Source organism: Chiloscyllium punctatum, chromosome 7 (genome assembly GCF_047496795.1).
Source record: "Chiloscyllium punctatum isolate Juve2018m chromosome 7, sChiPun1.3, whole genome shotgun sequence".
NCBI classification, from domain to species: domain Eukaryota; kingdom Metazoa; phylum Chordata; class Chondrichthyes; order Orectolobiformes; family Hemiscylliidae; genus Chiloscyllium; species Chiloscyllium punctatum.
This window is the reverse complement of record NC_092745.1, coordinates 74,777,288-74,802,893: the sequence shown is the minus strand read 5'-3', so window position 1 is coordinate 74,802,893 and position 25,606 is coordinate 74,777,288. Positions and strand designations below refer to the sequence as shown.

Sequence of the window (25,606 nt, the reverse complement as noted above, 5' to 3'; positions counted from 1 at the left end):
TGATCAAGTGAGTGATTATCAGGGTAGGTTGGAATACAGATTGGATGTTGAAAACAAATAGGTATGTGCTTACTGATGGTGGAGCAGGCTGGAGGTGGTAAATAGCCTGCTCCTGCTAATTCATATGTGAGCAGATACGATGGAGAAAGAAGTGAAGTCCTTGCTTACTATGCCCACTGAGATGAATACATTTATGTGGATGAATACATTTATAAATTTGAGACTAAGATGAATGCCAAGTCCAATGAGGGTGAAGATGAAGAGTGATAATGCAGATGCTTGGGAAAACCCAAAAACAGTTGAGAGGATAAAGAAATTATATTTTTCTTGACAGTTCAGCTGCATAATCTATTTTAATGGGAACCAACATTTATGTTGGAATTAGTTACAAAAGCAGGAATGGAATAAAATCATAGGTGGCAATAATAAAATGATGAAATAGTAAACCTTTCGTGTGCTTCAATTTTTACCACTGAAATAGAAAAGGCAAAATGAGTTTTAAAAAAAAACTGCATAAGGAATAGAAGCATTAATCAAACTCTGAAATTCTTGGTCTGATTGCATTTTAAAATAATCTAGAGAAGAGGAAACAACACATTTTCTAAATTTTTTAGAAAGAGGTGAAAGAGGACTGGCTAGCATGTGCCTTTTGGGTGGAGATTGACTGTATTTAAAAAAAACTACAGGCCAAGTTATCTTAAGCTAAGTGGTGAGAGAATTTATCTCGAGCAAAATACAAAACACTTTATGTGTTTCAAGACATCCAGCACTTCCTCCTCTGTAATCTGGACATTTTACAAGGTGTCACCATCTATTTCCCTACAGTCTATATATCTTTCATATCCTTTTCCACAGTAAATACTGATGCAAAATATTCATTTAGTATCTCCCCCATTTTCTGTGGCTCCACACAAAGGCTGCCTTGCTGATCTTTGAGGGGCCCTATTCTCTCCCTTGTTACCCTTTTGTCCTTAATATATTTGTAAAAACCCTTTGGATTCTCCTTAATTCTATTTGCCAAAGTTATCTCATGTCCCTTTTTGCCCTCCTGATTTCCCTCTTAAGTATACTCCTCCTTCCCTTAATCCCTTCTAAGAATTCACTCGATCTATCCTGTCTATACTTGATTTATGCTTCCTTCTTTTTCTTCACCAAACCCTCAATTTCTTTTGTCATCCAGTATTCCCTCTACCTACCAGCCTTCCCTTTCACCTTGACAGGAATATACTTTCTCTGGATTCTTGTTATCTCATTTCTGAAGGCTTCCCATTTTCCAGCTGTCCCTTTACCTGCAAACACCTGCCTCTAATCAGCTTTCAAAAGTTCTTGCCTAATGCCGTCAAAATTTGCCTTCCTCCAATTTAGAACTTCAACTTTTAGATCAGGTCTATCCTTTTCCATCACTATTTTAAAACGAATAGAATTATGGTCGCTGGCCCCAAAGTGCTCCCCCACTAACACCTCAGTCACCTACCCTGCCTTATTTCCCAAGAGTAGGTCAAGTTTTGCACCTTCTCTAGTAGGTACATCTACATACCAAATCAGAGAATTGTCTTGTACACACTTAATAAATTTCTCTCCATCTAAACCTTTAACACTATGGCAGTCCCAGGCGATTTTTATCTGTAATCTCTTTATCTGACTTTATTTATTTAACTTTATTTCTTATTTTCTAACTTATACTATAAATCACTGTAAGGTAGTGTAATATTTTTTCATTATTTGTATCTAAGATTTGCAAAGGCACAGTGAGGGTCAATATTGTAAACATTTCACTGTTTTTCTGTACTTCAGTACATGTGACAATAAACCTAATTCTAATTCTAATTCTATCCGGTATAACATTTTTTTAAAAATTTCCTTCTGTGCTCCAGGTATTTATCAAGGGTGATGTGTGACATGTATCCTTCTTCCTCTTATTTTTGCCATTAGTCAGGGATACCATCATTATAATCTTCAGGTTCATTATAAACTTCAGGTTCGTGTGTTTCTTTCTAGGTTCAATTTCTAAGTAAACTGTGCAAAAACAACCAAAAGATTGGCAGAGTGTTAACCTTTGAGTTTCGCAATGAAATAAAGGCACGAGTCACATCTGATATTTGAGATAGAGGTCTTGCACTACATACTGAAAATACAGGAATGGTGATCCGATTCAGGATCATCTAACAACTTGCACACTGTTGCAAGGACGTATGTACCATTACAAGAGCACTAAAGGAAACAGGAGCAGGAATGGACCATATTACCTATCCAGCGTATCTAGCTATTCAATGTGATCAAGGCTGATCTTGGTCATCAACTTCACTGTCCAGCTCTCTCCCCTAAATTCCCGAAGAGACACAATATCTGTCTATGTCAGCCTTAAATGTATTTAGTAATGGAGATTCCAAAACCCTCTCAAGGTATAGAATTGCAAAGATTCACAACCCTTCGAGTGAAAGATTTTCTCCTGATTTCAGCTCTTGCCCCCACGTTTGAAATTCTCTGACCAGAGGAAATAATCTCTCAGCATCTATTCTCTTCAAGCCCCTTCAGAATCTATGTTTCAATGAGATCACTGTCATTCTTCTGAAATGTAAAAACGTGAAGTTGTTCAATTCAGAAGGGAGAACAAAAGAATAGGTTATTATTTAAATGGAGAGAAACTGCAGAAAGCTGCAACACAAAGGGACTTGCAGGTTATTGTACATGAAACACAGAAAGCTAGCACATGGGTGTTGCAGGTAATCAGGAAGGCTTTTGGAATGTTGGTCCTTATTTTAAAGTGCCTCGAGTATAAGAAAGGGGATGTCTTACTGCAACTGCATGAGTTACTGCTGACAGCACATGTGGAGTACTGTGAGCAGTGTTGGTCTCCTTATTTAAGGAAAGCTATTGTTTCATTGGAGGTAATTCAGAGAAGATTCAGTAGGATAATCCCTGGTATGGAGGGATTGTCATATGAGCACAGATTAAATAGGTTGGGACTCTACTCACTCAAGTTTAGAAGAATGAGAGACAATCTCACTGAAATGCCCAGGATTCTGAAGAGGCGTTATGGGGTAAATGCTAAGAGGGAGAGTCGAGAACCAGAGGACATAGTCTCAGAAGAGGAGGAAGAATTTCTTCTCTCCGACAATTGAATGTCTTTGAAATTCCATGCCAGAGTGTTGTGGGGGCAGGGGTCTTGTGGACATTTAAGGCTGAGATAGATTCTTGATCACTAGGGGAAATCAAAGTTTATGGGGAAATGCAGGAAAACGGATGGAAGGAATATCGAATCAGCCACGATTCTGGGGGATGGTGGATACGCTCAAGGGGCCAAATAGCCCACTCCTGTTCCTATTTCTTCTGGTCTTATGATCTCCAGAGAACATAGACCTAATTTCCTCTGCCTCTCATCATAACAAAATAATAGGTAATTGGTAAAATAGATTTAACATTAATTCACATTATCAGTCATTACAAATACTCAACGGCACACAAACGGTTAACATCCTTTCCTGCAAAAAGCTGTACACTATTATTTCTTCAATTTCACACAAATATCACAGTTTGTTTCAACTTGCCCAGGGTACCATGACTACAGCTGTGATGAGATTCTGCCTGCCCTTGTTGAGTGATCAAAAGATAGACTGAAATTCTATTTCCAAGAGCAGTCACATCATTGCAATTTTCCCCCCACTTCTTCCTGGACAAACTATAATGAACAATTGATCGAAACACACAGTCTCCAGAGAGAAACTGCACGGTTTCAGTCTTCCTCTTTGATCTGACTCCCTTTGGAAACGTCAGTTCAGCCTTCAACTTGCGAGGCATTGGCTTGATTGATATCTGCTCTGATGTGCTTCAGCACTTTGAACTTCACATATTAAAATCCCAACAGACCAGGCTGCTTCTATTCCACAGAGCAGCTTCTGCAAGTGAACTGGAGCTAATGCAGAACATAAAAACTGCAGGGTTTTTGGCAGCTCTTTGAATTTTATATCAAAACCCAGACTTTTAGCCAATTCCAAATCAACTTGAATCAGACTGGTCTTATCATGCAAAACACAGTTTTGGGAGATGTTTGTGCAAATGGAAACTGGAAAGAAAATGTATTCTCAGACAAGGTTTCGAAGGTTTTTTAATGCAAGGTCTGCCAGCACAATTCTTCTGCATTCATCTACTTATTGTTTTCCTTTGCTCCAAGATAAAATGCTATATTTCAGAATGTTTGACCTCGTCTTCCCCTATCTTTCTCATTTTCTCCTCTCTCAGAACTGACTGATGCTCTGACAAGGTGGCACAGCCTGTTTAAGTTACTGCCAGCAGGCGTTTCTCATCCTTCTATGTGGATCATCATACTAAAGACCAAGTATGACCTGTTTGACCACAATACATACATCTTTAAGAAGAAGAGCTATCACGGACAGGAACCTTTGCTGTTTTTTTTCTTTGACTAGTATAAGTTGAGGCTAATTGTCACTGCTGGTCAAAGTCAAAGTAAATTATATCAGCATAAACTAGGATTCAAACTTGAATCCTTCAGAGCTTATGTGTCACAGTTCCTAATAAGCAACATTGTATATCAATCAAATGCAAGCTATATTAACTAAGGCAGTAAGTAGTAGGTTAACAACAGAAAATTATAGATAATCCAATTTTAATCACCATCCATCTCATATTGAGAAGTGCACTTTTGATCATGAGCAGGCTGCCTAATTCATTCTTCTCCTCTAAGCCGAGGGATAAAGTGTACCTGGTGCACTCCACCGCAACTACAGGTGACATCAGTTAACTCAACACTTGGGTGAGATACCAGAGGGTTCCTGGGCTTTTAAAACTGAACCTCATCATGAAATAGCACCATTAGCAGAAGAACAAAGAAAATGGAGAAAATTTATTTTCAAAAACCTTTGGCAAATCAAGTACATCAAAGCCAGAGGGTCGCATTAGTAGCTATCTATACCTCTATCTTCTGAAAAAGAGAACTATCAGACTTGAAACATTAACTCTTTCTCCATAGCCGCTGCCAGACGTGCTGAATTTTCCAACACCTCCTTTTTACTTCGAATTTCTAGCATCTGCAGTGCTTTGCTTTCAATAATTACTTCTGTTAGTTATTAGTTAGTTCCTCTGGTACATCTAACTCTCATTCAATTTTTTGCCAAATGTGCACTCTCATCAGGTACTTCATCCTCAGAAACACTTGCATTTAAATTAACAATGTGTAGATATTTTTAACCAACCTACTCGGATATATCATGACACATCTCTGGAGCAAGTGGGACTTGAACCCAGGCTTGCTGGTCCAGAGGCAGGGACAGGGAGAGGGACATTGTACTTATCCTAATAAGACCAATTCAACAATAATCCCAGTCAACTAATGCACCAGCCATCTCTCAACAAATAGCTGCCTTGGTGACCTATTTTCATTGATGTGGAACAATGGACGCATCATGAAGTATGATAGATGGATCATGGTTTTTTTTTTGTCCTTCCTCCCAGTTTCTTCCTGTAAGCTAACAATATTATGGAGCTGTACATTGCAAATGCTAGCACTTTCAGGAGAGGGAGAAGAATAAGAAAAAAATGGCTTGGAAATAACATGAGAATGACAAATGGCAGTCACGAATATATTGACTGTTGGCATCTGTGCAATACAGGAAAAGAACTTACTCCATCATTGAAGCTGGAATCGTGCAGCAGTCCTGGATGGCTGTCAATGGCGATGTCAAATGAGCCGTGTAGGATGCTTCAACCACCTGCTTGTTACGATTCACCACATCAAGATAGCGATTAAACTTCTCTCTTATCTTTTTAGCCAACTGCCAGAGGAATGGAAAAACACAATATGGGATGAGACTGTAGATCAACATCACTACCAGCTTACAATATTGCTGTGCTAAACTCAGGAATTATGACATATTTTGTTCATCAAGGAGGATCATAGAATGTTTACAAGATAGTAAGCAACCACTTGGCCTGGCGAGTCTGCGCTGCAACTAATTCACTGTTGACAAATTAATATTTTTCCAATATTCTGAGCTGTACATTTGCAGTCAAAGTTTAATTTATATATTCCAGTTAAACCTCAAGTGAAATTTTTGCATAAGTGAGTCCTATTGTCATACCAAATAATACAGACAACCCTATGCAAATTTGATAATTTATGCTGAGTATGCTCAGTTTGGAGCCTGTGCTTGTAAGGTACATAATCTTAAGTTAATATCAAGTGGAATTCCTCCTGGTAGTAAAGAACAAGAGTGGAGAAAAGATTTTCATTCCATTCGTTTGTGGTAAATTTGAACTAACATCAGAGTTGAATGAACAGCACAAAAACAATCATCTGCAGAGACTCCAAAAAGTAGCCAATGGAAAACTAGAACACCAACCAGGACCATGAAAAATGCAAGACCCCACTTACACAGCAGATTAATGATATGGCCAAGTTAAGATGAAGCCTCAGAGACTGTACTGAGGTACGTTTACATTTAAACAGCATCTGGATGGGTACATGAATAGGAAGGGTTTGGAGGTATAATGGGCCAAATGCTGGCAAATTGGACTAGATTTATTTAGCATATCTGGTTACCATAGACGAGTTGGACCAAAGGGTCTGTTTCTACAGCTCTACAACTCTATTTTAAAACCATTATTTGTAGAAGATGTTGGAAGATGAATGGTCTCAAAATCATACAACCAAGATTTGGCATCTGCAACCAAACAGGAAACTGCACAAGCTATAATATCTTTTAATAGTTGAAAACAGTAGCACAGTCTGCAATGAATATCAAATTATGCTCAAAATATTCAGAAAGCAACATCAAAGCACAAGCCGTTTTGCTATTCTCTGCTTACATTTGCATTACTTACATAAATGCTTAAAACATGAATTTTTTATAAAGTGCATACAAACCTACTGAGTTTGTATCATCCATAATTGTTAACCATGATTAAAACATTAAATTACAGGCCCCTGTCAACAGCAAAGTAGAAATTAATATATAGGGGGAGGAAAATCATGAAAGCATTTCTTTGATCATTTGTAAATAGGTCCTCTACATTTGTTTGTTACAAAGGTATAATTTAGATTCTAACTGCATGCAAACATAAAAGGAACCCCTAACTAAAAACTGGCATTTTTTTTAATTGCTGCAATGTTGCCACTTGATATATTTAATATATGATGTCAGAAAGTCTAACAAATCATTTTTAAGTCAATGCATTTTAACATTGATATTGGAAGCATTTCATAAGAAACCAATTAGTCGACATAATAAATTTCTCCACTGTTGGCTTTCACCCTAGATTTACAGAGCTCAGAATTCTCTGTGCTCCATAGAGGAGGCTATTACTGACAACTAAATAAGGATATTACTAACTTGAAGAGGATGCAGAAAAGATTTACCTGGATGCTGCCAGGAATGGAGGGTTTGAGTTAACAGGAGACGCTGGATAGGTTGAGACATTGTTCAACTGGAGCATGAGAGGTTGACAGGTGACCTTAGGAGGTATATAAAATCATGAGAAATATATGAATGGCAGGTATCATTTCCTTAGGGTGGAGGATTTCAAGACTAGGGGCATATATTTATGGCGAGAGGAAAGATTTCAAAAAGATGAGGAGCAATTTTTTTTAAAATGCACACAGTGGTTCATGTATGGAATGAACTTCCTGAGGAAGTGGGGGAGACGGGTATAATTACCACATTTAAAAGACATTTTGATAAGTGCATGAATAATAAATGTTTGGAAGGATCCAAAGATCCTCGAACAGTATCGATCTTGAAGGACAAAGGCAGCAGATAAATGGAAACACCACCACCTTCAAGTTCCCCTCCAAGTCACTCACCATCTTGACCTGGAAATATACTGCCATTGCTTCACTGTCGCTGGGTCAAAATCCTGGAATTCCCTCCCTAATGGCATTGTGGGTCAACCCACAGCAAATGGATTGCAGTGTTCAAGAAGGCAGATCACCAATACCTACTCAAAGGCAACTAGGTATGGGCAATAAAAGCTGACCAGCCAGCAACCCATATCCCACAACTGAATTACAAATATGACATGGGCCAAGTGCAGGCAGATGGGACTAGTTTAATTTGGGATTGTGATCAACATGGATTGGTTGAACCAAAGGGTCCATTTCCCATGCTCTATGGGTACTTCAGTGTAAAGCAGGTGCAATAGGGAAGTTTTAACATATCTGTGGCTAAAATGCTATGTGCTTGCAAGTACAATATCCAAAATCTTCCCAATTTTCCACAGTTCTGTATTGATGCCTCTGCCCAAATACATCTTTGCCCCTAACACCAGACTCACCCAAATGACAGTGTTTACATACAAACTTTCTGCAAGTACTTTATTTAGGAATCTACAGCATATTGATCTAAGAATCCTACATTATTTCTATTCATATTACACATTAATTAGAAATCAACTCAGTAACTTAACCCCACAGTCATAGAGACATACAACACGGACACAGACCCTTCGGCCCAACTCATCCATGCCGACCAGATAGCCTAAATAAATCTAGTCCCATTTGCTAACACTTGGCCTCTATCCCTCTAAACCCTTCCTATTCGCACTCCCATCCAGATGCCATTTAAATGTTGTAATTGTATCAGTGTCCACCACTTCCTCTGACAGCTCGTTCCATTCACACACCACCCTCTGCGTGAAAAAAATTGCCCCTTAGATCCCTTTTAAATCTTCCCTCACACCCTAACTCCATGTCCTCTAGTTTTGGACTTCCCCACCCCGGCCTCTTGGATATGGCCACCGGCATATTATTTTTAAGCAAATAAATTATAAGGTACTAAAATTAATAATACCACTGAGGAAATTGCAATAGGTGAGCATCTACTGGGACAGGATGTTTTGTGTTATAAAGGAGAGGAAAGGCTGGATCAGCTGGCATTTTTTTCACTGGAGCATAGGAGGTTTAGAGGTGACCTTCTAGAGGTTTATAAAATCATGAAGTGTATAATTAAGGCGAGTAGCAGAGGTGATTTTCCTAGGTATGGAAGTTCACAACGAGAGGACATAACTTTTAAGGTGAAAGGAGAAACATTTAAAAGGGCCCTGTGAGGCAACATTTTCACAGTGTGGTACATATGTGGAATGAACCAGAGGAAGTGGTAGATGCAGGTATAATTACAACATTTAAAAGACATTCGGACAGGGACATGGATAGGAAAGGTTTAGAGGGATATGGGTCAAATGCAGGCAAATGAGATGAGTTTAGTTTGGAAAACTGCCATGGACAAGTTGAACCAAAGGATCTGCTTCTGTGCTGTATGACTGTCTATAATTCGAGGCTTATTGTACAGACCATTACTTCTCCTACAACCTTAATAACCATCCCAGGTTTGCTGAAGTTAATGACTCCTTCCTGGGATATTGTCCTAAAGGTAAAAATCAAACTTTAAACTTTGCATTAATGTTAATAATTTATGTGCAAGCTTGGTCAGGGGGTGCTGGGACATTATTTGGCTATAGAGCAGTTATAGGCTACGGAACAATCCTAATGATCTTCCGGTCTAACACAATGGCTGGAATCCCAAACTAAAAGGAGCCATCCATGGAGATTCAAGAGCAGAGATCCTTTTACATGATCAAAATCATTTATTCAGTTTATAAACATGCACATAAGTTTATGAATTCAGTGCAGGAATAGGCCACTCAACTCGTGTGTCGGCTCTGCCAGTCTAACTCCACAATCCCGGGAATTCTGCAGATACTGAAGATTACAGTTGAGTGTGGGGTGCTGGAAATGCACAGCGGGTCAGACAGTGTCTTAGAAGCTGGGGGGGGGGGGGGAAAACGATGTTTCGGGCAAAAGCCCTTCATCAGAAATTAGCCTCATTCCTGATGAAGGGCTTTTACACAGCATTGATTCTCCTGCTCCTCGGATGTTGCCTGACCTGCTGTGCTTTTCCAGCACCACACTCAACTCCACAATCTCAAGATTTCAAGACATTTCTTATCAAGAATTGATCTACCTCAGTCTTAAAAATATTTAAGAACTCTGCTTCCACCACCTTTTCAGGAAGAGAGTTCCAAACAGGAAATAATTTTGCCTGAATTCTATTTTGAACAGGCAATCATTTCTTTCAAAGAGTGACCTTTAGTTCCAGATACTCTTATAAAAGGCAATATCCTTTTCACATTTACCCTGTCTAGGCCCCTCAGGATCTTAAATGGTTCAAGCAAGTCACCTCTTATTCTTCACATTTTCAGCAGATAAAAGTCTAGCCTATCCAATATTCCCTCATAAGACAATGCATCCATTACACAGAATAGCTTAACAAACCTTCCCTGAACTGCCTCCAACACAATTCCTTAAACAAGGAGCCCCCTTACTGTAGGCAATACTCTACAGGTGGTCTCAGCAAAGCTCTAATAAGGATAATCTCCCTACATTTGTACTCAATTCCCCTTACAATAAACAATATCACTATTAGCTTTCTCATTTCTTATTGTACTAACCTTTTCCAAATCATTCACTTGGACACCTAGATTCCTCTGCATTTCAGAGGATTGCAATCTCTCACTATTTAGATGATATGGTTTTATATTCCTTCTGCCAAAATGGACAACTGCACATTTTCCAAAATGATACTCCATTTTTCTGATCTTTGCCTACTTACTTAACCTATCTATATCCTTTTGTAGCCTCATCATGTCCTTTTCACCCTTACTTTCTTACTTACCTTTATGCCCTTGGCAAATTTGCCAACCATGCGTTTGTTCCCTCATCCAAGTAAACTTACATTAATTGTACGATATTGAAATCCCAGCACTAATCGTTGTGGCACACCAGCTGTAACACTTTGCCCATTCAGAAATTGACCCATCTCTCTCTCTACTTTACATCCTATTAGCTAAGTATTCTTGCAACCATGCCAATGTTACCCACTATACTGGACGCTCTTGTTTCTTCACAATAACTTTTGATATGGCATCTTATCAAGTCCTCTCCGGAAATCTAAGTTCAGCCCATCCACCAGCTTCCCTTTATCAACAGCAGGATACTTAGTGTCGAAGAGTCATTCATCACGGAAACAGATCCTTCGGTCCAACCAGTCTATGCTGAACATAATCCTAAACTAAACTAGTCCTACCTGCCTGCTTCATGCTCATATCCCTCCAAACCGTTCCTATTCATATATCCAAATGTCTTTTAAACATTGTAATTGTACCCACACCCACCACTTTCTCAGGAAGTTTATTCCACACACAAACCACCCTGTGTAAACAAATTGCCTCATGTCTTTTTCAAATCTCTCTCATCTCACTTTCAAAATGTGCTCTCTCATTTTAAAATGTCACATCCTTGGGAAAAGATGAGTACCATTAACTCTATCTATACCTCTCATTATTTTATAAACTTTCATCAGATTACCTCTCAACCACCTGTCTTTCTTCATAACTCAAACCTTTCACACCCAGCAATATATTGGTGATTCTCTTCTGAACCCTCACCAGCTTATTAATATCCTTCCTATAACTGGGCCACCAGAACTGGACACAATATTCCAGAAGAGGCCTCACCAGTGTCCTGTACAACCTCAACAGGACTTCCCAACCCCGAGACTCAAAGAACTGAGCAATGAAGGCAAACAAGCCAAAAGCTTTTTAACCACTTTGTGATGCAGATTTCAAAGAATTATGTACCTGCATCCTGAGGTCCCTCTGTTCTACAGCACTACCCAAGGCCCTACCATTAATTGTGTAAGACTTACTCTTGTTTGTTGTACCAAAATCCAATACCTTACATTTATCCAGATTGAACTCCATCTGCCATTTTAGCCTATTAACCCATTTGATCAAGATCCCTTTGAAATCGTAGAAAACCTTCCTTAATGTGCACTGTATCACCAATTTTGGCATCACGTGCAAACTTGTTAACCATACCTTCTATATCCTCATCCAAATCGTTTGTATAGATGACAAACAAATGAGGACCCAATCCCTGTGGAACATCGCTGGTCACAAGGCCTCCTTCTTTGAAGAACACCAATACATTGATTAAGCGTGATTTTTCTTTCACAAAACCACATGGATTCTGCTCGACTTGAACTTTAAAGTGAACTTTAAGCTATAAAAGCTTAATAATAGTTTTGGACATCTTTCCTATGCCAAATATTAAACTTACTAGCCTGAAGTTTCCAGCTTTCTGTCTCCCTCACCCTTTGAATAAAGCAGTTACATTTGAGAAAATTGCATTTAAATAACAAATGTTACATTATTTAAAACAGTTTCAATCTTTCAGTCTCTCTGCTAAGCCACAGGACCAAGCAGAAATTGCAGCAACCTCAGTACAGAGGGGAGGAGGAAGAGAGAGAAACAAGCTGCCAACCACACAATCTGCAGTCTTTATTGTGCAAATCAAATAAACTGTGTCATGCCTGGCCACTGAATACAACTATAACATAGCATTCTATGTAGGTCAAAGCTTGAAAATATTGACAGCCCTAATTTAAGTGTTCAATCAATTGTGTACGAGAACACACAAACCAGACAAGTCAATTTATGGGGCACTGGTGTTGCATCTCCATGCTGGAGATACGGGGCAGGAGGGAAAGACGAAGTCAGACTTCCTTGATGCTAAATGTTAACAAGAAACCCTTGCTGGAAGGTGTACCAGTGTGGGCATTATGTTTGGTACAGATTCGAGTTCAGCTATGTTGTCCTGTTAAATAAGTTCAAAAGGTACTGTACAAATGCAGGTCTGGCAGCATCTGTAGAGGGGGAAACAGAACTAATGTTTCGAGTCCAGTCCAACTCTTCTTCCACATGCTTGTTAGGATATGGTCAACATTCACTGTGTGGGCTTAAACACAAGATTGGAGATTGAGGAGAGTTAGGAGAAGTTGATTAAAAATCACAGGATGGACAACGTTCTTTTGAATTCTATTTCAGGGAAGGAAGCCAAAAATTTATTGAAAGGTAAAGGGATAACATTCACACCATCTTTGTTATATTAGTACTGAATTAATTCGTCCACAACCTGATTTACATCATTCCATGAATTACAATTTGACAGTTGGCAGTCAGTGCAATTCAAATTGCGTCTATCATTAAAACACATTCTTTCCATATACTAACTACCTTTCCATAATCCATTCCTATTTAAAAAGCTCTGTTAGAACCCAGTGAACCCAGCTGGTACGTGGGATTTCTCAGCTTAAAGCGTTAACATTGCTGAATAACTTTTATCATTTGTACAGACTGACCACTTTATTATACATCAGGTCAAAGAATATTAGTCACAGAGTATTGACTGAAATGCTATCAACATGGAACAGCAGGTCTGCTGGAACTCTCAGCAGGCAACTAACAAACTGTTGCCAAGCAATGGTTTTTTCTCACTCCAAAAGGCACCACAATTTTCCCTGAGGCTTAAGCACAGATTAAAGAGAGGTTTTGATTTGTCTGGCATCAATGAAGAATAATTTCACGTAGAACAACTCTGATACGGACCCAAGTTAAATTTACTAATTTGGCAAAAAAAATATAGTGGAGTTTAGCCTCGAGTCTTTAGTCCATGACTGCACAACTGAAGTCATCAACATGCTGCACAGGGCATTTTAAAAACCAAAGATAGTTATGGGTGGGAGAAGTAAAAAGTTAAAAATAGGAAACCATCTTTGTGATTAGATTTCCACCATGTATAACCCCAACCCCACAATTTCTGACTGCTCACTGACTGTCCTGACCACATCAGACTTCCACTTTCATCGAAGAATCATTCAAAGGTGACTGAGCCTAGGACATTAACCCAAGGTACTCCTCCAGTGATATCCCAAGGCAGAGATATTTAGCCTCCAACAAAAGTAACCAGCTTCCTTTGTGCTAGCGCTACGTGATCTTCCATTATGACTCCAATCAATGGACAGATTCCTTGGAAATTTCCACTGATTCCAGTCTCGCTAGATTTCCTTGATGCCACGTTTTCAAATTCTCACTCTCATCTCACCTCTGGAATTCAGCTCTTTAGTCAATGTTTGAACTAAGTTGCACTGATGGAAGTTAAACGGAGTATCAATGAGTAGGTTGTAGTGAAGCAAGTAGTGCTTGACAGCATTGCTGGTAATTGCTTCCATCACTTTACTGATGATCTAGAATAGACTGATGGGGTGATAAGTGGTTGGGTTGGATTTGTCCTTCTTTGTATGCACAGTACAGACTTAGGCTATTTTCGACATTGTCAGGTAGATGTCAGTGTTGTAGCTGTACTGAAACAGCTTGGCTTGGTGTGCAGCAAGTGCTGAGCACAAATCTACCATACTCTTGCCAGAATGTTACAGGGTCCCTAACCTTTCCAGTACCTAGTACCTGTACCTGTTCCCGTTTTGGGATATCACGTGGAGTGAATTGAAGTGGCCAAACTCTGGTACCCGGTGTTGCTGGGGACCTCTAAAAGGAGGCTAAGATGGATCATCCACTCAGCACTTTTGGCTGAAGATTGTTTCAAATGCTTCAGCCTTGTCTTTTGCATTGATGTGCTGGGCTCCTTTTTTTTTTAAATTAAAGTATGGGATATGGGTGTCACTGGCTGGCCAGTATTTTTTGCCTGTGACCTGCCTTTTTGAACCACTGTCACCCAACTGCAATGAGATGACGCACAATACTATTAGGAAGGAAATCCCTGAATTTTGACCCAGCAATAGTGAAGGAACAGTGATATATTTCCAAGTCAGGATGGTGATTGGCTTGGAGGTGAATTTGAAGGTGGTGGTGTTCCTGTGTATCTGTTGCTCTTATTCTTCTAGATGGAAGTGGTCATGGGTTTGGAAGCTGCTGTCTAAGGATCTTTGTTGAATTTATGGCACTGTATCTTATAGGTGGTACAAAACTGCTGCTACTGAACATCAGTGGTGGAGGAAGTGAATGCTTGAGGATGAGAACACTTGTCAATGAATTAATTAACTGTCCAACCGCAATTCATGTCTGGTTGTAGCAGCACTGCAAAGCTTTGATTTGATTCACTGTTTTCTGATCAACTTGTTCAATCTATCATACTTCCAACTGTTGAGCATGCATGTAGCTCTGCGATGGATAATGTAACACTAACAAGAGTATTTATAGCAGGTAGGGCTATAGCTCATTCTGGGAAGCACATTTGCTGTTACCTGGACTGCTGACATTCTCGTGCCTCTGTTGAACTTACAGCCATGTTACCCTCTCCCAGCTCCTGTTTGGAGTTCATACCTATGCTCCATGGGTTAAAATTGCTGTGAAGTGAGCATGCACTAAAATAAATCAAAATTACAACTCTCATGGTAGGTGATTTCTTCTTGCAGATCTATTAGTCGGAAAGTGCAGGGTCATCTCAACTGTGAACAAATGAAACAGAAATAATTGGGAATTTTTATCCATCCTCACAGCTCCCATTGTTTAATAAGACCATAAGACATAGGAGTGGAAGTAAGGCCATTCTGCCCATCGAGTCCACTCCGCCATTCAATCATGGCTGATGGGCATTTCAACTCCACTTACCCACATTCTCCCCGTAGCCCTTAATTCCTCGAGACAACAAGAATCTATCAATCTCTGCCTTGAAGACATTTAGCGTCCCGGCCTCCACTGCACTCTGCGGCGATGAATTCCACAGGCCCACCACTCTCTGGCTGAAGAAATGTCTCCGCATTTCTGTTCTGAATTTACCCCCTCTAATTCTAAGGCTGTGTCCACGGGTCCTAGTCTCCTCGCCTAACAGAAACAATTTCCTAGCGTCCACCCTTTCCAAGCCATGTATTATCTTGTACGTCTCTATTAAGTCTCCTCTTAATCTTCTAAACTCCAATGAATACAATCCCAGGATCCTCAGCCGTTCCTCATATGTTAGACCAACCATTCCAGGGATCATCCGTGTGAATCTCCGCTGGACACGTTCGACTGCCAGTATGTCCTTCCTGAGGTGTGGGGACCAAAACTGGACACAGTACTCCAAATGGGGCCTAACCAGAGCTTTATAAAGTCTAAGTAGCACAATGGTGCTTTTATATTCCAACCCTCTTGAGATAAGTGACAACATTGCATTTGCTTTCTTAATCACGGACTCAACCTGCATGTTGACCTTTAGAGAATCCTCGACTAGCACTCCCAGATCCCTTTGTACTTTGGCTTTACGAATTTTCTCACCGTTTAGAAAGTAGTCTGTGCTTTTATTCTTTTTGCCAAAGTGCAAGACCTCGCATTTGTTCACGTTGAATTCCATCAGCCATTTCCTGGACCACTCTCCCAAACTGTCTAGATCTTTCTGTAGCCTCCCCACTTCCTCAGTACTACCTGCCTGTTCACCTAACTTCGTATCATCTGCAAACTTCGCTAGAAAGCCCCCAGTCCCTTCATCCAGATCATTAATATATAATGCTAACCTACAGCATTCCTTCTAATCAATTCCAATAATATTGAGTTTTTGGTTCTTTCTTTAACAAATGTTTAAGATTCTACACAAGTTGCTAGGATGAAGTAATTTGACTCTGTTTATATAATCCAGGCTCCCAATAGTACAGAAATTTAGAAATTCCTTAAAAAAATTTCAAATCAATAGCTACTTTGTGCCTCTGTTCCTTTTATATCTTTTATTGTGTGCATGCGTTCGGTTGTGGGACGGGGGGTGGGGGGGGGGGGCTGCAGTGAAATGAGGAAACAGGAAAAATTGTCAATTTTAGCATCTCTGCTCAAGGACTGATCACCTTACACCTTCTCATTTAAGGATAACAGCATGAATGCAATAATTGACTTCCATCAATAGCTGTCCACCTCAGCGTTTTAAGCAACATTTCAAGAAAGCAACGTTTCATGTCACCTAAGTTTATTTCTCCGAAGTGTTTTCTTTTCCTGGATATAATGGAACAAGCTTATTTCAAAGTTAGAATCAAATTAAATATATTTACAAATATTCAGCTGAGCTGGACTCAGACTGGTTACCTAAGTATCAAAGCCATTTTAGCACAATTTGTTTGCTTCCCAACAACATGTCCCATTCCCACATTGCCCTCATGCCACAACAAAACACATGACTAATGCAATAAAACACAACAGGGATGACATTCCATGAACTGTGCATACAGCAATGCTGTTAATATATTTTTTAAAATCTTAACAATTGCTCTACTGTGTTGCCAAATAATAGTTAATGACATCTGAGGGAAGCCCTAATTTACTGAGTTAAGTTTTCTAACAATAAATGGGATTTGCTTCATATTCTAAATGACAGAATTTTCAATATGCACTCAGTTCATAAACTTCATTTTGAAGCTCTGCAGAAAAGGTAGTGCCTGGAATTCTATGGATCCAATGCATTAATGTGTTCTTTCCACAGCTTCTAAAATGTAACCAACTATATCATCCACCTGCATCCCACAGCCCTCGCCCACCTAACTTCCTGTATGCAACCAGCCAAATCAACCCTATCAGTATGAGACAGCGGTTGAACTGGAGATAGGCATGCATTCCTTTCAATGAACTGCCTATTGCTGAAACACAAATACACAATCAGACTGCTTCTTGGGTGGGCCCAAAGATAGGATTATATTCCCATGGGGGCCTCTGAGCTTTGCAAACCTTAGGCTAATTGATCAGTTCTTCTTACCTGTTGGACCAGTTAAGAAATAGGACTGACCACACAGACAGACAAAACAACATCTTTATATAGCACCTTTTATGATCACAGGACACCCCGAAGCATTTTACAGCCAAAAAAAATTTATTTTTAAGCAGCATAGTCGCTGCTGTAATGTAGGAAATGCAACAGCCAATTTGCACAGACCAAGTTCCACAAAGAGCAATGGAGTAACAACCAGATAATCGGTTTTAGTGATGTTAGTTAAAAAGGGTAAATTATTGGCCAATACTCAACCAAAATAATGCCACAGAATCTTTCACATTCTCCTGATACAGAAGAAACCTTAGTCCAATGTCGCATCCGACAGTGTGACACTCCCTTAGTGCTGCATTTGTGCATCATAATTTTTATGCTCAATCCTGGAGTGGGGCTTGAACCCACCACCTTCTGACTCAGAGGGAGAGTTTGACCAATAGCTTACACCACAAGCTAGGAAACTCTTAATTACTGATTATCAAACTGTCCACCAGAAAGTGCCTCTAAAATGGACACAAATTTGTTCTGGGATAAATTCTCAGTTAAATAATTGCATGCAACATAGCAAATTAATCAGTAAATTTCAAAATTTTCAACTATCAGATTTCTTATCTTCCAGAAAAATCTGCAAGAATTGTTATGACTTGCACAACTGAGTTGGGTGGAACTAATATTTTCACTGTGTCATAGGTACTACAGAAACTTGGCTGGAGAAGGACAGGACTGGCAGCTCAATATTCTGGGTTTTGGATGCTTTAGGAAGTATACAAAGGAAGGCAAGAGAGGAGGGAGAATGGTACTTTTCATTAAGGAAAACATTGCTACAATAATTATAGAAAATATTTCTGAGGGATCAGCCAATGAAAATATATGGGTTGAAATTAGAAAGAAGAAAGGAATGATCACCTTGATGGGATTGTACTACAGGCCCCACAATAGTCAGAGGGAAACAGAGGAGCAAATATAAAGCAAAATCTCAGATTATATGTAAGAATAATAGGGTTGTAATAGTAGGGGATTTTAATTTTCCCAAACATAGACTGGGACTGCCATAGTGTTAAAGGCTTGGATGGTGAGGAATTTGTCAAATGTATTCAAGAAAATTTTCTTTATCAATATGTAGATGTATCTACTGGAGAAAGAGCAAAGTTTGACCATCTCTTGGAAAATTAGGCCGGGCAAGTGACTGAAATGTTACTTAGGGAATAATTTGGGACTAGCAGTCATAATTCCAATAGCTTTAAAATAGTTATGGAAGGTTTATCCTTTTCCATAAAAGGAAAAGTTCTTAATTGGAGTAAGGCACATTTTAACAGTATGAGATAAGAACTTTCAAAAAGTTGATTGGAGTAGACTGTTTGCAGGTAAAGGGACTTCTCGCAAGCATGAAGTTTTCAAAAATCTGATTACCAAGAGTTCAGAGACATTATATGCTTGTTAGATTGAAAGGCAAGGCTTGTAAGATTAAGGAACAATGAATAAGAGATATTGAGTTCAAGTCAAGAGAAAAAAATAAAAATACGCTAGATATAGACAACTGGAATCAAATGAATCTCGAGTACTTCTTATCAGGGAAATCAGGAGGACAAAGTGGGAATATCAGATAGCCTAAGCAGATAAGGTTAAGGATAATCCAAAGGAGATTCTACAAGTACAAGAACAAAACAGCAACTGGAGAGAGAACAGGACTCCTCAAAGACCAACACAGTCGTCTTTGTGTTGCATCTCATGAGATGGGAGAGATATTAAATGAATATTTCACTTTTACAATGAGAAAGAAATGGAGGCTAGAAAACTCAGGAAAATAAATACCGATGTTTTAACAAGAATTCACATTAATAGAAAAGATTGTGTTGGAGGTCTTGGAAAACAAAGATGGATAAATCTCCAGGACCTGGACAAGGGTATCTCAGGATATTGTGAGAAGTTAAGGAGGAAATTGCGGGAGTCCGAGCAGAAATATTTATATCAACTATAACCACAGGTGAGGTGCTGGCTAATGTTGTACCTTTATTTAAGGAAGGCTGTAAGGAGAAGCCTGAGAACTGTAGATCCGTGAACCTGATAATGATAGTGGGTATGTTGTTGGAGGTTATTCTGAAATATTGGATTTACATGCATTTGGAGGGGCAATGAATGATTAGGGATAGTCAGCATGGTTTTGTGCGAGGGAAATTTGACTGAGTTTTTTTGAGGAAGTAACCGAGCAGATTGATGAGGAAAGAGTGGTATACATTGTTTACCATAAGACATAGGAGTGGAAGGAAGGCCATTTGGCCCATCAAGTCCACTCCGCCATTCAATCATGGTTGATGGGCATTTCAACTCCACTTACCCGCATCCTCCCCGTAGCCCTTAATTCCTTGTGACATCAAGAACTTATCAATCTAAACTTTCTACATGGACTTTAGTAAAGCCTTTGATAACGTTCTGCATGATAGATTAAATAGTAAAGTTAGACCACATGGGATCCAGGGTCAGCTCGTCAATTGGATATAAAATTGGCTTCACAGCAGGAGACAGAGGGTGGTAGAGGAAGGTTGTTTCTTGGACCAGAGACCTGTGACCAAAAGTATTTCACAGAGATTAGACTGGGTCCACATTTGTCATTTCTAGAAATTACTTGGATGAGAATACAGGAGAAGTGGTTGGGAATTTTGCAGATGACAACATGTTTTCATGGACAGTGAAGAACGTTATGTCAGATTACAAAGAGATATTGATTAATTGGCTCAGTGGGCTGAGGAACAGCAGATGGAGTTTAATTTGGATAAATGTGGGGTTTGCATTTTGGCAAATCAAACAAGGACAGGACTTACACAGTTAATGTTAGACCATGGGTAGTGTTGTAGAATGGAGAACAAGGGGGTCAGGTACATAATTCTTTGAAATTGCAGCATTTAGCACGTTTGCCTTCGTTGCTCAGGCTTGAGAATAGGAGTTGGGACGTCATGTTGAGGTTGTACAGGACGTTGTTGAGGCCTCTTCTGGAGTGCCCTTCTGTGCGCCCTGCTATAGGAAGGGTATTATTAAGCTGGAAAGGGTTCAGAAAAATTTTACCAGGATGTTGCTGGAAATGGAGAGTTTGAGTTATAAGGAGAGGCTGGATAGGCTGGGATTGGATAGGGTGGCACAACATTAGCTACCCTCCAGCACCTCACCTGTGGTTATAGATGATATAAATATTTCTGCTAGGAGTCCTGCAATTTCTTCCCTAACTTTCCATAATGTCCTCGGACTGTTTTCACTGAAACATAGGAAATTTGAGGGGTAACCTTAAAGAGGTTCATAAAATCAGGAGAGGCAATAGAATAAGATGAATAGCAAAGGTCTTTACCCTAAGGTTATTGAGTTCAAAACTAAGGGGCATATTTTTTAAAATGAGAGGCGAAAGATTTACAAAGGGCATGAGAGGCAAGTTTTGTTTGTAAACACAGTATGGTTAGTGGATGGATTGAACTGCCAGAAAAAGTGGTGGATGCAGGTACAGTTACAACATTTAAAAGACATTTGAATAAGTACATGAATAGGGAAGGGTTTGGAGGGATATGGGCTAAACACAGACAGGTGGGACTAGTTTCGTTTGAAGATGGTCAGTGTGAACCAAAAGGGTCTGTTTCCATACTGTGTGACTCAATGACTTTGTCTGTACGTAAACAAAAATCTCAAAAATTAAATGTTTAGCCTTCTATGAAACTTGGCGCAGATTGGAAGAACCAATTAGCTTGAAGATCTGTGTATTTGTTAAGACGGAGGTAGTGCGGATGACTTTCTTTTAGAATGCGGTCAGTTGTTTTACTTAGAAAGTTGTTGGTCATTTTAGAATGTTCTGGATGGTCTCATCTGTTGAGGGACAATTTGTAACATCTGTCAAAATGTGAGCAGACTTCTAAGAGCAGATTGCTGGACTGAAACCTCTTCAGTAAAAAGGAAGCTGTTAATTTCTTTTTCAGCTTTGCTGTACAGAATATCAACCAAGCATAGAAAAAAATGTCAAGAATGAGCTGTGTAATTGTAATAACCTTGAGCTTACACAGCTTGTAGGTGTTCCTACGTGCTCCCTTCACTTGTTAATACTGTATTGGAAATTTCACTCAAGAGAAATGGAAGACATATGAAACAAACATATAAACAAGGACAGTCAGGCAAAGTTCCTTTGGTTCATCCAACTTGTTCCACATAATTGATACCTTGTGTAACATAATTTATACCCTCTGCAAGCCCTGCAGGATCTTCAGGGAGGTGAAAAGGCAGGCTGCACAAATACACATGTAATCTAATCAGGCAAGTGATCAAAACAAGTCCAGAGGAACTCTGTGGTCTGAAATTCTACTTTTTCTAAGAGGTGATGTTCACCCAAACCAAAGGGAGAGCCCGCTCTCACTTGCCATACACTTAATTCTTTTTGTAGCCGATCCAAGTAACCCAAAGATGGTTTACATTAGAAAGTGATCTAGTGGCCCTCCTCTGGACCTGTGCCAAAGCCTTAATATCACCCATCTAACCAAAATGCATTCCAAGTGAGGATTTTATCATGGTCTTGCATAAAGACAAAATAGTATACCTCATCTCATCGTCCTATGGAAGTACCCCAACAATACATTTGCTCTTGTTGTTGTTTCAAAGCATTGCTCATGTACCTCGATATAAACATTTGAATCAGGAACAAGAGTAGGTCATTCGGCTTTTCTGGCTTACCTCACCAATCAATAAGCTGCTGATCTGCTTACAGCCTCAACTCTACCTCCTTTACTGTTTGATTTTGCTTGTCAAGCAAAAACCCGTCCAACTCAACCTTCAAAATATGAAATGACCCTGTTTTTAATTGCTAGGAAAGAAAATTGCATAATCCTGAGAAAACAAAATTCTCTTTATCACCATCTAAAATGGGAGTTCACCCATTTTGAAACTGCCTTTAGTTCTAGATTCTCTCACAAGGAGAAAACACCCTGTTGAGTCTTCTCAGGATCTTAATGTTTTAGTAAGAGCACCTCTTATTCTTCATGGTTACAATGGGATATTTACAATGGAGCCAAGTCAACCTTTCCTCATAAGACATCACCTTCATCCCAAAATTAGTCAAATGAACCTGGTCTAAAGCTGCTTCAAACTCTTGTACTTTTCTAAATAAGGAAACCAAAATTGTACAATGCTTTCCAGGTGTGGTCTCAACAATGCACTGCAAAATTGAGCAAAATCGCCTGCCAAGGGAGGAGGAGGGCAGTACAGTGGTTAGTACTGCTACCTTACAGCATCAGGGATCCAGGTTGATTTCACCCTCTGGCAACTGGCTGTAAGGAGTTTGCATATTCCCCTCATGTCTGTGTGGTTTTCCTCCGGATGCTCTGGTTTCCTCCCACAATCCAAAGGTGAGTTTAGATGGATTGGCCATGCTAAATTGCCCATAGTATCCAGGGATGTGCAGGTTAGGTGGATTAACCAGGGGAAAATGCAGGGTTACAGGGAGTGGGTGGGTCTGGGTGGGATGTTCTGTGAGGGGTTGGTGTAGACTTGATGGGCCAAATGGCCTGCTTCCACACTGTAGGGATTTGAAAATTCTATATATTCCAACCCTCTTGCAATAATCTCCAGCATTCCATTTACCTTCCTAATCAGTTACTGTATTTACATGCTGACTTTCATATATCACACCACCAGATCCCTCTGTACCTGAGTTCTGAAATCGCTCGGTATTTAAACAACATGCTGCTTGCACTTTCCTACATTATACCCCATCTGCCAAAATTTGTTTCCACTCATTTCAGCTTGTAGAGCTCCTGATTCCCTCTCCATAACTTACTCTCCTATCTATCTTTAGGCCATTATCAAATTTACCAAACATGCATTTGATTGTTTCATCCAGGTCATTGATGTAGGCTGTAAATATTTAAGACCACAGTACCAAACCATGTCACTCCCATCTATTACATCTTGACAACCTTAAAGTGATCAAGTTTTGCTTATTTTGTTTCTTGTTAGCTAACAAATCCTCTATATGGTCTAATACGTTATCTATGATAAATCATGAGCTCTTACTTTGTGTAAGAACTTCTGATGTAGTGCTTGCTCAAATGCCTTCTGGAAATCCACAAAGCACATGCATAAGTTCCCATTTATTCACATTCTTTGCTACTTCCAGAAATAACTCTAATGTTGACTCTACTTGATTGTTTCATGATTTCCTAAATGCACTGTTACAACTTCCTTAATAATGGATGCTAATATTTTCCCATGACAGGTTTTAGGCGAACCAGCCAATCGTTTTCTGCTTTCCATCATCGTCCATTTTTGAATAGGGGTGTTACAATTGCTGTTTTCCAATGGAACTCTTCCAAATCAAAGGAATTTGGGAAAATTAAAGTCAATGTATCTATTATCTCAGCAGCCAATTCTTTTAAGTCCAGATGATGAAATTCATCAGGACTTGGGGACTTGTCAGCCTTTAGTTCTAATAATTATCTCACATATCCTTTCCATGGCAACTCCCTCACTTTAACTTCTTGATTCACACTTCTTTTGTTATCTGCTTCTATAGCAAAGACAAGCACAAAGTATCTGCTTAATGCATTCACCATTCCTTTACTCCCTATTATTAATTCCCTAGTCTCTCTCTCTAAATAAAGAGCACTTACTTTAGTTAAACTTCCCTTTTTAATTTCCTGTAAAATCTCTCAAGGTCTGCTTTTATATATTCAGCCACCTGTCTCTCATATTAATTTCTCTGTCCTATGTTATTCTTTGCTTTCTTATGTGTCTAATCTGAAGAGCTACCACTAATTTTATATGCTCTCTTGTTCAACTGATGCTATCCATTAGAAATCTATATACGGGGGGGCCCTGATTTACGAATGTCTAACTTACCAAAACTTGTACTTATAAATGCGATCCCATACAGAATCTGATATATGAATGTTTCCTCCACTTACAAATGGCTATTTTATACTGTCTGACACGGTGTTCCACCTTGTGTACAAACTGCCTTAAAGTGGACTCATGAACTCAACACCTTCACTACTCAGGAGTCACTGTACTAGAATGACCGGATTACACACGCACTTTTTTTATAAAATGCCTTTCCTCATAGGGTGTGTGAATGAACATACATGCACCCACATGCATAATATTGTACTTCTACAAATCGACAGCACTCATCAGTCAGAAGCCCAGTCTTCAAATGTCTAAGATCCACCTGAAGCAATCAAACATCAACTGTAGCCCTGACACTTGTACAGATCTTCGCATCATCTGTCATTTTACAAATCATGCCCTCAGCACCTACATTAAGAACATAAATAAAAACAGAAGAGGGCACCAATCTCTACGCCAGTCCCTGAGGCTCATCACTGGTGATCAGGCTCAAGACCGTTCCAAATCTATAATTACTTCCTGCTTATGCCCTGAAGCCAGTTTTCAATATATCTCAATATACTACCAACACTGCCAGAGTTTTAATCCTATACAGAAGCTTCTTATGTGACACCTCATAAAAGCTTTTCTGGGAAGTCTAAATTGCCATCATCCATGATCTCATCAAATACTTCAAAAATAAAAAGACATTTTAGACCTTTTTTTTCGTGAAGTCAAGTCAGGGTATCTGAAAGTCAATTACCTTCCATTCAAGCAATCACATAGCCCAAATAATTCCCAAAATTAAACTAAAGCAGTTATCTTTATTTTTGCAGCTTGGCTGTCAGGAGTCAAACATTTGATACTATTTAGGTTCAGATGATGAAAGGTGAGTTACAGGAGGTACTGGAGGATAAGTACACCTTTGGAATAATATCCCATCAAGAAGCAAAAGGAGATGGAGTGGATATTCCCTTTTCTTCTACACACAGTGACTATCCATTTCACGTGGGCAAAAAAGAACCAAAAATGTTATAAAATTGGAGTGAAGGAGAAAGGTTTTGGTGGAATTAAATTGATCATTTGAGTGATGACCTTTATCTTCTTGGAGCAAAGGAAGTTCACATTCAACCCATGACAGATTTTTGAAAGCGTCAAATTAGTTCCAATCTTTCT

The 25,606-nt window shown here is 39.3% G+C and overlaps 1 protein-coding gene across 1 annotated transcript in view; it reads right to left on the bottom strand.

The window, feature by feature from the left end:
* Positions 1 to 25,606, bottom strand: part of cachd1 (cache domain containing 1) — a 164,230-nt gene that overhangs the window by 48,919 nt on the left and 89,705 nt on the right. Inside the window, exon 3 of the mRNA XM_072574054.1 lies at positions 5,641 to 5,789. Coding sequence (XP_072430155.1) covers positions 5,641 to 5,789 — 149 coding nt within the window. The remainder of the gene's footprint in view (positions 1 to 5,640; positions 5,790 to 25,606) is intronic.